This window comes from Dipodomys spectabilis, unplaced genomic scaffold, assembly GCF_019054845.1.
Source record: "Dipodomys spectabilis isolate Male_0828 unplaced genomic scaffold, ASM1905484v1 ptg000054l, whole genome shotgun sequence".
NCBI lineage: Eukaryota > Metazoa > Chordata > Mammalia > Rodentia > Heteromyidae > Dipodomys > Dipodomys spectabilis.
The window spans coordinates 19,530,933-19,544,600 of NW_024870731.1; the positions used below are offsets into that span (position 1 = coordinate 19,530,933).

The 13,668-nt window shown below is 43.5% G+C and overlaps 1 protein-coding gene across 1 annotated transcript in view; it reads right to left on the reverse strand.

Moving 5' to 3' along the window:
- Nek10 (NIMA related kinase 10) overlaps positions 1-13,668 on the reverse strand; it is a 163,321-nt gene that overhangs the window by 115,327 nt on the left and 34,326 nt on the right. The window contains exons 11-19 of the mRNA XM_042680289.1: positions 13,014-13,100; positions 11,728-11,952; positions 8,819-8,958; positions 7,410-7,471; positions 4,884-4,961; positions 2,918-2,982; positions 1,309-1,411; positions 1,091-1,219; positions 70-207 (exon numbers count right to left, since the gene is read on the reverse strand). Coding sequence (XP_042536223.1) covers positions 70-207; positions 1,091-1,219; positions 1,309-1,411; positions 2,918-2,982; positions 4,884-4,961; positions 7,410-7,471; positions 8,819-8,958; positions 11,728-11,952; positions 13,014-13,100 — 1,027 coding nt within the window. The remainder of the gene's footprint in view (positions 1-69; positions 208-1,090; positions 1,220-1,308; positions 1,412-2,917; positions 2,983-4,883; positions 4,962-7,409; positions 7,472-8,818; positions 8,959-11,727; positions 11,953-13,013; positions 13,101-13,668) is intronic.

Sequence of the window (13,668 nt, forward strand, 5' to 3'; positions counted from 1 at the left end):
ACACAAACTCTATTTCAATGGCATTCACTTAAGGAAACCATCTTTAAAGACAAGGAAAAAAACATTTACCTGCTCTTTAATTATTGTTAATTCAGAAACAATATTCTTTACACTGCTGTCTCGATCTTTTTTATCCTTTCCAAATGCTGGGTTATGCAAATTCACCTCTTTCATTGCTAAAAGATTTTGCCCACTCCGCTTTCTAACCTAAGGGAAGTAAAAGAAAAGGATAGGATGAGAGATAAAAAAGTAAAAGGAGAATAGATTAACAAAAGTCACATGGCTGCTCCAGTCACCAAAATAAGCCACAGCGCTTACAATTCTACCTCAAAAATGTGTTAGGATAGAAAATAATTCTACCCTGACAGAGTTAATATGTATATATTTGTATGTGAGTATGTACTATCAGATAGAAATGGAATGTTTTCTAATAGCTCATCTGAAATATATGTTTTTAGATGTATTATTTTCTGGGCCAGTTTGCAATATTTACTATGATTTTTTTGCCTAAATACAGGAAAACTGATATGAATTAGAGAATTATCATGCATTGGAGACAAGATATTTGGGGTATTCTTGAGAGATTAAAGATGGTTTTTTTGGTTTTTGGTTTTTGGGGTTTTTTTTGGTGCCAGTCCTGGGGCTTGAACTCAGGACCTGGGTTGCTGTCCCCAAGTTTCTTCAGCTCAAGGCTAGTGTTCTACCACTTGAGCCACAGCTCCACTTCTAGTTTTTCTGGTGGTTCATTGGAGATAAGAGTCTCACAAACATCCATGCCTAGATTGGCTTCAAACTGTGATCCTCAGATCTCAGCCTCCTGATTAGCTACAATTACAAGCATGAACCATCTATGCCCTGCCAAAGATGTCTTTTTAAGAAGTCAGCAGCCAATTAATTACTAGAGCTGACAGTAGGTCAAAGTCAGTGCAATTCTCTCTAAGCCTTTGGGTGAGAAAACTATTATAATGTTTCTATTGATTTATTCCTACTATTCCATGATAAGGACAGCAATTGCAATAAGTATTGGTATTCAAATGAGCTGTCCCATTTCTTTAGGAATGTCAGAAATGATCCCCAAGGAAAAAGTCACCTTATAAACACAGCCAAAAGCCCCACTTCCAAGATGATCCAGAATCGCATAGTTGCCTATGTATTTTGAAGGAGCTTTGTTCTGATTAATGCTCTCAATATTCTCAGCAATTTGCTTCAGTTCATCTTCCTAAACAAATAATCAGAAGGAAAATGAGTTGTTTCAGCAATGCTATCCCGGCCATGCACCCACCCAGACACGGAAGACTTGGGACTCACCGCTAACACATTCAGCTTCAATACCACTTTTTCATAAGCGCTGATATCACGAACATAATGACCTATGTCAATGAAGGCCTCAAACAGGTCAGTGGGGAAGAGTCTGCGGGGAAGAATACACAGCGAAGAACTTGGAACTGTTGTTTATTATTTTCCTTTCGGATGAAGCTCACTCCCATATGAAACAATATTAATTTTCTTAGATTCCCAACAAAGTGGAGGGGTTAATACTTTCCAACTTCTTTTTTTTTTTTTTGTGAACACACCGTACAGAGGGGTTACAATTACATGGGCAGGTTAATGCGTACATTTCTTATCAAGCATTGCAGCCTCCTCCTTTGTTTACCCTTCACCTCCCTTCCCAGCCTCCCCCCCACCCCCCCACCCAATCCTCCCCACTTCCCCCCCCCCCACCAACATTGTAAAGCTCGTTTTCGACATGACAACTTGTACTTCTCATTGTTGCAACAGGTCCACCTAATACTTTCCAACTTCTATTGTAAAATTATGCAATAGAGTATTTGAAAATGAAGATAAAAGCAAATGGAGAAGAATTTCTAAAGACTTGCTGCTCACCTGGGGTACTGATGGCTCACACCTGTAATCCTACCTACTCAGGAGACTGAGATAAAAGATCATGGTTCAAAGTCAGCCTCGGCAGGAAAGTTCATAACACTCTTATCTCCAATTAACCAGAAAAAAAATGCCAAGATTGGAGCTGTGACTAAAGTAGTAGAGTGCTAGTCTTGAGCAAAAGAGTTAAGGGACAGCACCCAGGTCCTGAGTTCAAGCCTCTGTATACATGTGTGTATCATTTCATAATATTTTCTATATTATATTTATAAATAATATATGATATAATATGAATGTTATATAATATGTTATATTATATATTATATTACTATATTATAGAATATATTTATACTATATTGTATATTGTATATTATATCATATATGATGTATACTTATATACACTATATATAAATTTATATATAATTTTAATGTTTTATGGAAATAAAAATACAGATAAGTTTAAAAATTGAGAGAATTTTGCATCATTTCCAAGATGCTGAGACATGATCATGGTAGTTTCATTATCTCTGTGACATCTAAGAAGTCCGAAAAGAAGCTGGGCACCAGTGCCTCACATTTGTAACCCTAGTTTCTCTCAGGAGACTGAGATCTGAGGATTGGGGTTCAAATCCAGCCCAGGCAGAAAAATCTGTGAGACTCTTACTTCCAATTAACCACAAAAAAGTTGAAGTAGAGCTATGGCTCAAGTAGTAGAGAATTAGCTTTGAGAAAAAAACAAAAACAAAAACAAAAAAAAAGGCCAGGCATAACACCCAGGCCCTGAATTAAGTTCCAGTATTGGCACAAAAAAAAAAAAAAAGAAAAAGAAAAAGAAAGAAAAGAAAAGAAAAAAAGAGAAAGAAAGGGAAAGAAAAGACGGAAGGAGGGAGGGAGGGAAGGGGAAGGAAGGGAAAGTATGAAGAGACACGGTCTGCACACAGCGGTTCTCTTCTTGATGCTTCTAGGTCAGATGTGAGCACAGCTCAATCCAACAGTCCCCCAGATCCAAAGGTCTTACCTGGCTCCTAGCTCCTACCTTTTAAACAGGGGTCTGTTTCTTTCCATACTGAAGAGGAACCTCAAGGCTCTGAAAGCGTAACACTAGAAAATAAAGCGAGTATGATTCTTAAATGGGAGTTTGGCCACCTAAACCATCTTCAGGACAGAAATGCCATGACATGGACAGTAAAGGGACCTTGTTGTGAGCCCAAAACTGAACACAAAATTTTCCCATGCTGGGGACAGCTCTTGTATTTAAACAGTCCTGATGTTCCTGCTCAGCCTTGTATTTGTCATCAATTCCTTTCTAGAAAGTACAAGTGAATACAGAGACGAGACATCACTATGCTGGCAAACCAGATTTCCCAAGATTTCCAGGAGCTCAAGATTTATTTCGTTCCCAGCCTTCTATGAGTGCCTGAGTATTGAGGTTTATATGAGAAAATAAACACTAGAAATGATGACATATAAAAATAGCCACAAGCCTACTGAATTCAAACCTGACAAATTGGTCTCCTGAGGAAACAGTCTTTGGCATTCTCCAAATAGAACAATCCAAAGTAACTCCCTAGGACACTCCAGACAGCTAGGGAGGCATAATAGAGAAAAACAAACTTCTGACATTTTGCAATGCTGAATGAGAAGCAAAGTAACAGCGAAAGAAAGAAAGAAGGAAAGAAAGAAAGAGAGAGAGAGAAAGAAAGAAAGAAAGAAAGAAAGAAAGAAAGAAAGAAAGAAAGAAAGAAAGAAAGAAAGAAAGAAAGAAAGAAAGAAAAGAAAGAAAGAAAGAGAAAGAAAGAAGAAAGGAAGGAAGGAAGGAAGAGAAAGAGAGAAAGAACGAGAAAGAAAGAAAGAAAGAAAGAAAGGAAGAAAGGAAGGAAGGAAGGGAGAAAGAAAGAGAGAGAGAGAGAAAGAAAGAAAGATACAATGCTTGATAAGAAATGTACTCATTATCTTGCCCATGTAATTGTAACTCCTCTGTACAGCATTTTCGCAATAAAAAAGAAAAAAGAAAGAGAAAAAAGAAGAAACAGAGATGGACTGACAGACAGAAAGAGAGGGGAGGGGAGGGAAAGGGAAGGGAGGAGAGGGGAGGAGAGGTTTAAAAAACAGGAGAGGAGGGCAGAGGAGAAAAGGGGGAAGAGGGAAGGGGAACGAAGGAGGGGAGGGGAAGGGGGCAGCAGAAGGGAAGAGAGGGGATGGGAAAGAAGAGAGGGGAAGGGAGGGGAGGGGAGAGAGGAGGAGATGCAGAGACAGAGACAGGAAGGCAGGACAAAGAGTAGATGGAGGGAAGAACATTGAGAGAGAGGTAAGAGAGAGACAGAGTAAGGGGGACAGAGAGAGCGCACCCTACCAAATCTGACCTGGAATCATTTTGTGAAATTGGTGATCTCGAAGCTGGGTGCCAATGGCTCACACCTCTAATTCTAGCTACTCAGAAGACTGAGATCCGAGGATTGCGGTTCCATGCCAGCCCAGGCAGGAAAAGTCCATGAGACTCTTATCCCCAATGAACCATCAGAAAACTGGAAGTAGAGCTGTGGCTCCAAGTTGTAGAGTGCTCACCTTGAGCAAAAAGAGCTCAGGGATGGTGCCCAGGCCCCCAGTTCAAGCCTCACAACCAAAAAAAAAAGTTATTGATCTGAAAATAGAAGCCACATAAAATTGCCCAGAGGTCCAGGTGGAAACAAAATGGGCTCGAAGAGGAGATAATGGCCAAGCAGAGTTGATGTGAGAAAGTGGAGAGTTTCTTAAAACCCCTTTCTAATTGGATTTTAAAAATAAATAAATAAATCTCTCTCTGGCCAGGCGCTGAGAACACCCCTGTAACCTTAGCTCCTTGAGAAGTTAAGAGCGGCCTCTATAAATCTTATGTATCCTGCCTGTCAGCACAGACTTTAAGATTCAAAACAAAAAAAAAAAAAAAATCACAAAGTATTTTATCAAAGTTTCCCCAGATTTCAGTAGCTTTAACATTAAAGAGCAATGGCTATGCTTATTACCTGTAATAGATTCGTTTTTGCTGCGTTCTTTTGTTTATTTGGTAAAATTAGTTTCGCGATAGTATATACACCATTTTCCTGGAAAAATAAAGGAGCCATGTTATCAGTGACCATGACAATGTCACAGAGATGCACATGCATATAAAAAGCAACAAGCTGGGCACTGTTGGCTCAGGCCTATAATCCTAGCTACTCAGGAGGCTGAGATAGGAGGATTGAACTTCAAAGCCAGCCTGGATAGAAATGTTCCCGTGAGACTCTTATCTCCAATTAACCACTCAAAAACCAGCAGTGGAACTGTGGCTCAAAGTGGTAGAGTGCTAGCCTTGAGCAAAAGAGCTCAGGGACAGCACCCAGGCCCTGAGTTCAATCCCCATGACTGAAAAGAAAAAAAAAACGGCAAGACTTGTTAAAAATCATTTGGAATTTTAAATATTACAGGCCATTACAATATAAAGCCATAAGCTAAAAGTTCCATGGTCTGTCTAGACTCCAGATAATTATTGTACACATTATGTAATTCTGAAGTGGTTTAACTATTTTTAAATGGAGAATGAGAAATTAAGAAGCCCAGAAATAAGGATTCAATTACCTTTATGCTTTTAATTTAAGTATCTAACTATGAAATATGTCTCCCTTTCTGTTTTTCATAAGTAAGCAATGCATATAGATCAATCATTGTATACTTGTTTTGTTTTTAAAAGAGAGAAAGAGAAGAAGAAGACTTTCACAGGCATGGCATCTCATGCCTGTAATTCCAGCTTCTTGGGAGGTAAAGATCATGAGGATTGAGGTTCCAGGCATGACTCAAGTGGTAGAGCTTCTACCCAGCAAGCAAGTGCTACCAAAACTTAATTAAATAATTAAGTTAATTAAAAGGCTAGGTTTGCTACTACATGCCTATAATCCCAGCACCTGGAAAGCTGAGGCAGGAGGTTCACAAGTTCAAAGACAGCCCTCAATGAGCTGCATAATGTGACTTTATCTCAAAAATCCAACGGCTGAGGACATAGCATAGTTAGCAGGGTGTTTACTAAACGTGTGCAACGCCCTGGGTTTGGGCATCACGACAACAAAAATAACTAAAAAGGTTTTAAAAATCAAAGAAAGAATGAAAAGTCAAAGAAAGCAAACAAAAGTAGTATGTGAAAACACCGTCAATGTCTTTTCAGTCTTGTTTTTTTCATATCAAACAATTTATTGCAGTGGGTTTTTTTTTCAGATTTAACTCTAATACAAAAATACACAGGGAAGAAGAACTTTCAAAGTACCTTCTTAGTGCTATTTCTCTATGTCCTTCGGACATCATCTATGTGTGGGCATTTGCATCAAATTGAGATTTCCCTGTTATGGCTACTCTGTAAATTATTCTAGAATTTCCCTCTTCCATACATGAAAAGCCAAAAATGTAGGCTGTCATGTTTATCCAGGAGTCAAGCCAGTAAATGATGCCGGGAGCTGCTCCTCTAGGTGGCCAACGCCAAATGTCTGGCTCTGCCAACTTCCCCAGATGCAGCCCCCCCCTTATAACTTTACCAACTCACTAACTTGAGAAGTCTGAAGTGTAACTTGGAAACACGGATGTTAACCCTCCAGAAATGTTCCTCCACAAACTTCAATAAATAGGAGGTCAAAGCCTGGCGCTGGTGGCTCACGCCTGTAATCCTAGCTACTCAGGAGGCTGAGATCTGAGGATCGCGGTTCAAAGCCAGCCCGGGCAGGAGAGTCCGTGAGACTCCTATCTCCAATAAACCACCAGAAAACCGGAAGTGGCGCTGTAGCTCAAGTGGTAGAGCGCTCGCCTTGAGCTGAAGAGCTGAGGGACAGCGCCCTGGCCCAGAGTTCAAGCCCCACGACCGACAAAATAAATAAATAAATAGGAGGTCACTGTTGCAACAGAAGCACAAGCCAGGGTTGTACACATGGCGTGGAGGGGAGCAGGGAGGTGTATATGTGTGTGCATATGTGTGTGCTCACACCTATAACTATTCGTACTGGATCAACTGATTAATGAGTTATAGCTTGTGAAATCAGGTTTTCAACAGTAAATATTTTTTAGTGTCTCAATTGACCCAATATGAAGTTCTTAAACACGACTGCTATCTATCCCTCAACTATATGAAATGCTTAAAATAGTCTAAGCCAGCCACTGATGGCTCACACCTGGCTAATCAGGAAACTGAGATCTGAGGATCGTGGTTCAAAGCCAGCCTGAGCAGCAAAGTCACTAAGACTCTTATCTCTGTTGAACCACCAAACAGCCAGAAGTAAAGTTGTGGCTCAACTGGCAGAACATTAGCCTTGAGCGCACATACACACACACACAATAATAATAATAATAATAATAATAACAAGCTAAGGGACAGTGCAAAGTCCCTGAGTCCAAGCCCCAGGACCACCACCCAAGAACATAAATAAACAAACAAACAAATAATAAAAAATATTTTTAAAGTGCCTGGTGTGGTCCCACAGCCTGCGGGCTCAGCAGGATGTGGTTAAGGAAGCCAGACCAGGTGGGTTTCTCACCTGAACCACCTGGTGGGCGTTGGTGTCATTCAGCACCAGTTCTGTGAGGGCCGCGCAGCAGGCTGGAAGGAAACAATCAACAGCATGGTGGTCACCTCTGTCTGGGTCACCACGGTGTGTGTCACCTCCCTGCCTGCCACCCCAGGGGATGTGACTACGAAGTCTTTCTCCAAGACACACCAACTGCCATTCCGCACATCTCTGAGGGAGGGAAGCTGGCTTCTAATGGCTCCATCCCTCCCCTCCCACATGGGCAGGTGCATCCAGCACACACCATGGTGTGCTTTACTTTTCTTTTGGCACTGAGGTATGAAATAAGTTGTGTGTGTGTGTGTGTGTGTGTGTGTGTGCGCGCGCGGGCGCATGCGTGTGTACACACTGGTCCTGGGGCTTGAGCTTGGTCAAGGCCTGGGCGCCATTATTCCTTGAGCTTTTGTGCTCATGGCTAGTGCTCTACCACTCACGCCGCAGCACCGCTTCCAACTATGTTAAGCCCCTTTTCAGTGTACAGCTCAAGTACCCCACCTAAATGGGCACTGCCTGGGGCCCCCAAAGCTCCCTCGTGCCCCTCCCTAGGCATCAGCCCTCCTTCAACCCCACCCGTCCAGCTGACCCCTTTTCTTGTTTCTATCACCATCATCCTACCTACTCTTTGAGAGAGACTGGAAACCAGAGCTCTGAAATCCTGCTGGGTTTAGACTTTTGGGGTACCCTTCAAACAGGGAACCCCGAATGCTAGCCATACTGAGACAGAAGCCTTTCAGAATGAGTAGAAACTGGAGGGCAGGGGGCGGAGGGGGGATCTCCACTTCTCTGTCCTCACACATTTCTGAAAACTTGTCTCCATTCTCCAGGAAATAGCAGGGAACAAAGAAAGCCGGCCTTGTCCTACCCCAGCACCCCTTTCTCCCTCCTGGGCCCCCTCCTACCATCCACCCTGACCTACTGTGCCTCTGCTCTGCCTGCAGTCCCCACTCCTCTCCCAAAGGCCAGGAACTGCAAACCGGGCTGGAACTGCACGACTGCTCAAGGGAGCTCAGCCAAGAAAGGGCTCCTGCATGGCTACTCCTGCTTGTGGAGTGAAAACACCCACATAGAGCGGCATGCTCCTCAGCTGAGAGGAGGCTGCTCCCCGGTGCCTGGTAAGATGGGTACATGCATTGGAGGTTCTCCCTTTCCAAAATCCATCTCTCCCATCTGTATGCGCGTCTCCCCTAGTTCAGTGGAAAGAGGAGGAAACACTAGCAACCAAGAAGTTTTTGCTCTCCATCCGGAGTTAACTTCACTTTTGCAACTACATTAATGGTCTCTAATTCACACCATCGTGCTAATCTTGTCACGGGGAATACCATTGCAACTGTCTCAATTGTAAAGGAACAAATAAAAACCTGATGGTATCACATCAATACCTGCTTGAAGGGAGAAAGTATTTTCCTGTATTTCCCGAGGGCTTAAATTGTCTGACAAATGAAGCTGCTGGATCCGGCCTGCAGCATTTGCACTAGACAGGCTGCCGATGGAGGAGCGGTCAGAAACAAAATTTCTGTCCCTGAAAACAAGAAAAGTTGATGCTCACGCGGTTTGTTGGATTTTCCTTTCCATCCACCCTTTCTGTGTCCTGGTGAAAACCTGTTTGACCTCCGCTAGGTCAGAAAGTTTTCTTCTACGTTATCTTTAGTGTTGCACTTCCCAGCCCAACTAGTGTTTTACTTGGTATGTGGTGGAATACCTTCCTTCTTTCCCTTCCCCTCCCCCCCTCCTTTCCCCTTCCCTCGCCTTTCTTCTCTTCTCTTTTTCTTCTCCTCTCCTCTTTCCTTCCCTCCCTCCAATCCTCTTCTCTCTCCTTCTCCTTTCTCTTCCTCCTCCCCCCTCTTTCCTTTCCTTCCCTTCTCTCTCCTCCCTCCCTTTCCCTTTTCTTTACTTACTTTCCCCTCCATCACCTTGGATTACTGAAATGACTCTGCCCTATTTATTGGAAAGGTCATCCCTCCTCCCTACTTCTCGTGGCTGTCTGTTCCTTGAACTCTGTATTTCACTGCAATTAACTCACTTGAATACAGCTCAATCCACATCATTCTAAGTTTTCTTTTCTTCGCTGAAACTGTAATCCTCCTTTATTTTAGGAAAGTTGTCTTCTAACGTGTCTTTGGACTCTTTTGTCCCTGTTTATTTGCTGTCTACCTCCATGATCCCAGCCTCCAAGGGGGCACCCTATCTTTTCCTGACTAGACCTTCCATCTTCCACCTCCACTCATCCCGTCGTCCCTCTCCTCCGTGTAATCCGTGACTTTGCTGTGCTTGTTTTCCATTGTGCTGTTTTGAGGTCTGGTAGCCCTTGGTTATTGTTCCACGCTCCTCTTCTGTCCAGCTCCACAAATTCCTTCCTTTGGCTGCCCTATTTTCTCATCTAGAATCTCATTTCATAAACCCATGTTCTGCCTAAGAATCTAAAAAGCTAACCTATTTGTTTATTTAATACACCATTTTGCACAATAAATTCCTTATTGGTCTTTATTCTGCTTTGTTCTCTCAATTTATACATTTTGTCTGAGATAGTCTCACTGCACTGAGTCCAGGCCAGATTCGAACTTGAAATCCTGCCCCCTCAATCTCCTCAGTATTGGGAGTACAGGCTCACCACCACATCCCACTCATTTTTTTTATGGAAACATATCTATATGGATTTAATGTACCCACATATAATGTGAGGGATGTCTCCTTGACTTCTCCCTCATGCCATCATCTAGATCACACCTATCCTTCCTAAAATGGGCATGGGAAAGGTAGTTGGACTAGGGCAGGAGAGAGCTGCAGTTGATGGTCTTATCTGTCAACACAATTTTCTTAGAGATCACACTGAAAGGATCATTCTACCTAAGTAAGAATATGGATTTGCAGATGAACACAGTAGCTCCCAGCTACTCAGGAGGCAGAGAGATGGAGCAATTACATTGCAACATTCATCAAAAAAAAGTTTAATTTCAAACTATTTTAACAAGTCATCCCTTCTTCCAATCCTCCACGCTCATGGCTTAGAATGCCATTGAAATTCTATTTTTTTTAATGTGCTGAGGATCAGGCCTACAGTCTCAGGCATGCCAGGCAAGCATGAAAAGCTCAATGGAGCTGGGTGCTGGTGGCTCACGCCTGTAATCCTAGCTACTCAGGAGGCTGAGATCTGAGGATCGCGGTTCAAAGCCAGCCCGGGCAGGAGAGACCGTGAGACTCCTATCTCCAATAAACCACCAGAAAACCGGAAGTGGCGCTGTAGCTCAAGTGGTAGAGAGCTCACCTTGAGCTGAAGAGCTGAGGGACAGCGCCCTGGCCCAGAGTTCAAGCCCCACGACCGACCAAAAAAAAAGAAAAGCTCAATGGAAATTAGAGAAGCACAAAGAGACCAGGGTCAGTAATATGATCACCATTTTATGGTTAATATTTTCTCCTATTCTAAATTATACCTGAGGTGTACTAACATAGGCCGTGCTTTCTCTTTAAAGACAATTGATATTGCCTGGTACCTGGCTGGTGCCGATAATTCTAGCTACTCAGGAGCCTGAGATCTGAGAATCACTGTTCAAAGTCAGCCTGGGCAGGCAAATCTGTAAGACTGTATCTCCAATTAGCCAGCAAAGGCTTGGAAGTAAGTGATATGGTTCAAGTGGTGGAGTGTTAGCCAGGATTTAAAAAGCTGAGTGAGAGAGTCTAAGGCCCTGAGTTCAAGCCACAGTACTGCCACACACACACACACACACACACACACACACATACACATAATATATATTTTTTTTGATAAATATATATTTATACATTGTTAACATAGTTATATATCTGTCACATTTTATTTTAAGATATATTTTAACATATTTTAAAATAAAATTTTTAAATACTATTTATTAAAATCTAAATTAAAATAATTAAAATATGTATTATTTGTATTTATATACTTATATATGTGTGTGTGTGTGCACACGCACACACCATCACCATTTGTGGTGTGGGGCTGCTTCTGTTTTCTTAGCACAGTACCTGGATCTGGCCCCAGGAGTGTCAGGCAGGACCAGTGTCCTCCTTGGCCATCAGGGGAATTCCCTGCGGCCTATCTCTGCGCCCAGCCGCACTCCGCATCCTGCCCCGCACCGTGCAGGCGGGCCCTGCACACACACCTGCCAGGATTCCTAAGGGACTGCAAAGGTGAGGGCGACATGCCCAGGGCAAGAACGCGAACCACGGAAGACAGCCCAGCGGGCAGGGCAGCCTGGGGCGCCCGGACCCGGGGGTCGTCTGGGCCCCTAGCCCTGGGCCCCCCCCCCGCCCTTACCCGCGCAGAAGGTGAAGCAGCTGCTTGATGCCTCCCCAGGTGCGGATCTCCACGCTGGTCTCGGGGTCCTCGCAAACCTGGACCAGAATCCACACGACGCTCCAGAGCAGCTTTAGGTGGTCCGAGTGCAGCAGGCTGAGCAGGACCGGGATGCCCTCGTACAGCTTCACCTGCTCCTTCACCTGGGGCTCGGCGCACAGGAGGCGCAGCAACTCTGCCGTGAGTCTGGAGGGGGATGGAGGAGGGGGGGGTCACGGCGGCTGGCCCGATGGCCTGGCATGTCGATGGAACTCACACACCCAGGGCCCTCGCCACACAGTGTCGGGCCGGTCTGCTCAGCCAGGCTAAGGCCGAGAGCAACACCGCCTGAGAATTGTTCTTTAGTTACAGAAAAATGAGCAGTGGGCACATGTAGCCTGCTGACTGTGGCTTGGGGCCACCTAGCAGCTCAGCTAACAAATCCTACTGACCTAGCCCAGCAGCCCTGTAATCCTAGCTACTAAGGAGACTGAGACGTGAGGATCCTGGCTGGAAGCCCGAAAGTCCGTGAGACTCTTATCTCTCCAAATTAATGCCGGAAGCAGAGCTATGGTTCAAGTGGTACAGTGCCAGCCTTGAGCAAAACAGCTCAAGTGCCTAGGTCTGAGTTCAAGCCCCCTATTGGCACACACACATGCACGTGCACACACACACACACACACACACACACACACACACACACTCACCCTCTACTGGCAGCCCAAGCAGGAAATTCTATGAGATTCTTATCTCCAAGAAACCAGGAAAAAGCCAGGAATGCCAGCCTTAACAACAAAGCCAAGTGTGAGGCCCTGAGATTAAGCCCCAGCCCTAGCGCGCACACACACACACACACACACACACACACACACACACACACACATCCACACATCTCCAGTTAACCACCAAAAAGACAGAAGTGGAGCTGTGGCTCAAGTAGTCGAGTGCTAGCCTTGAGCAGAAAAAGCTCAGGGACAGCACCCAGGCCCTGAGATCAAAGTCAGAAGCAGCAGAGAACAAAAACAGAAACAAAAAGTAAATAAATGCAATAAATGAAAGTATTAATGATAGAATCCTAAGCCTAAAAGCAACACAAGCCTGAAGATAAATAAACACACTTCTCTGTGTGCCAGCGTCGTCAAGTTTAACAGGAAATACCTGCCAGGCAGACTCGTGATAGCCAGTTCACAGCACAAATAAAATGACATGGTAAATACAAGCATTTGCCTCAAATGTCAGACATGTTTTTCAAGTATTAACAACCCTACCTTTTGGAAAGCAAGTCGTACTCATGTAAAATCATCAACAGATTCTCTACAATGTTGAGTTCACTTATCTTCTCCCTACATTCTGGGCTGTAAATTTTAAAATGTTAGTATTTATTAAAAGCATATTTCATTGCATCCACTGATTTAATAGTCTAGCTGTCATATTATAACAGGAATCATATGCTATTCACAAACACACATATAATATACACACAAGCCATAATCTATTTATTGGCATTGAAGTATATTTATTTTATTTAAAATTGTGACAACTAGAAAGACATGGTTTCTAAACAACAACAAAAAACAGAAAGTTCACAATGCTTGAAAGTGTTCTGTAGGTTAAACCTTACACACAGGTAAGAATGAAAAAAAATAGAGGGAGATTCAAATGGCAAAGATACATTGTGGTAATTCTGAATGGAGAAGCAACTGAAGGCTGGGTAAAAAGACTTGGTTAAATTTTCAGGTAAGAAAGAAAAGGATACTGGTGGTACATGCCTATCATCCTAGCTACTCAAGAGGCTGAGATCTGAGGATCACCAGCCGAGGCAGACCAATTAACCAACAAAAGGGAGAAAGTAGAGATGTAGCTCAAGGGGTAGAGCACCAGCACTGAGTGAAAAGTCATTGAGGAAGGAAAGGAGGAAGGAAG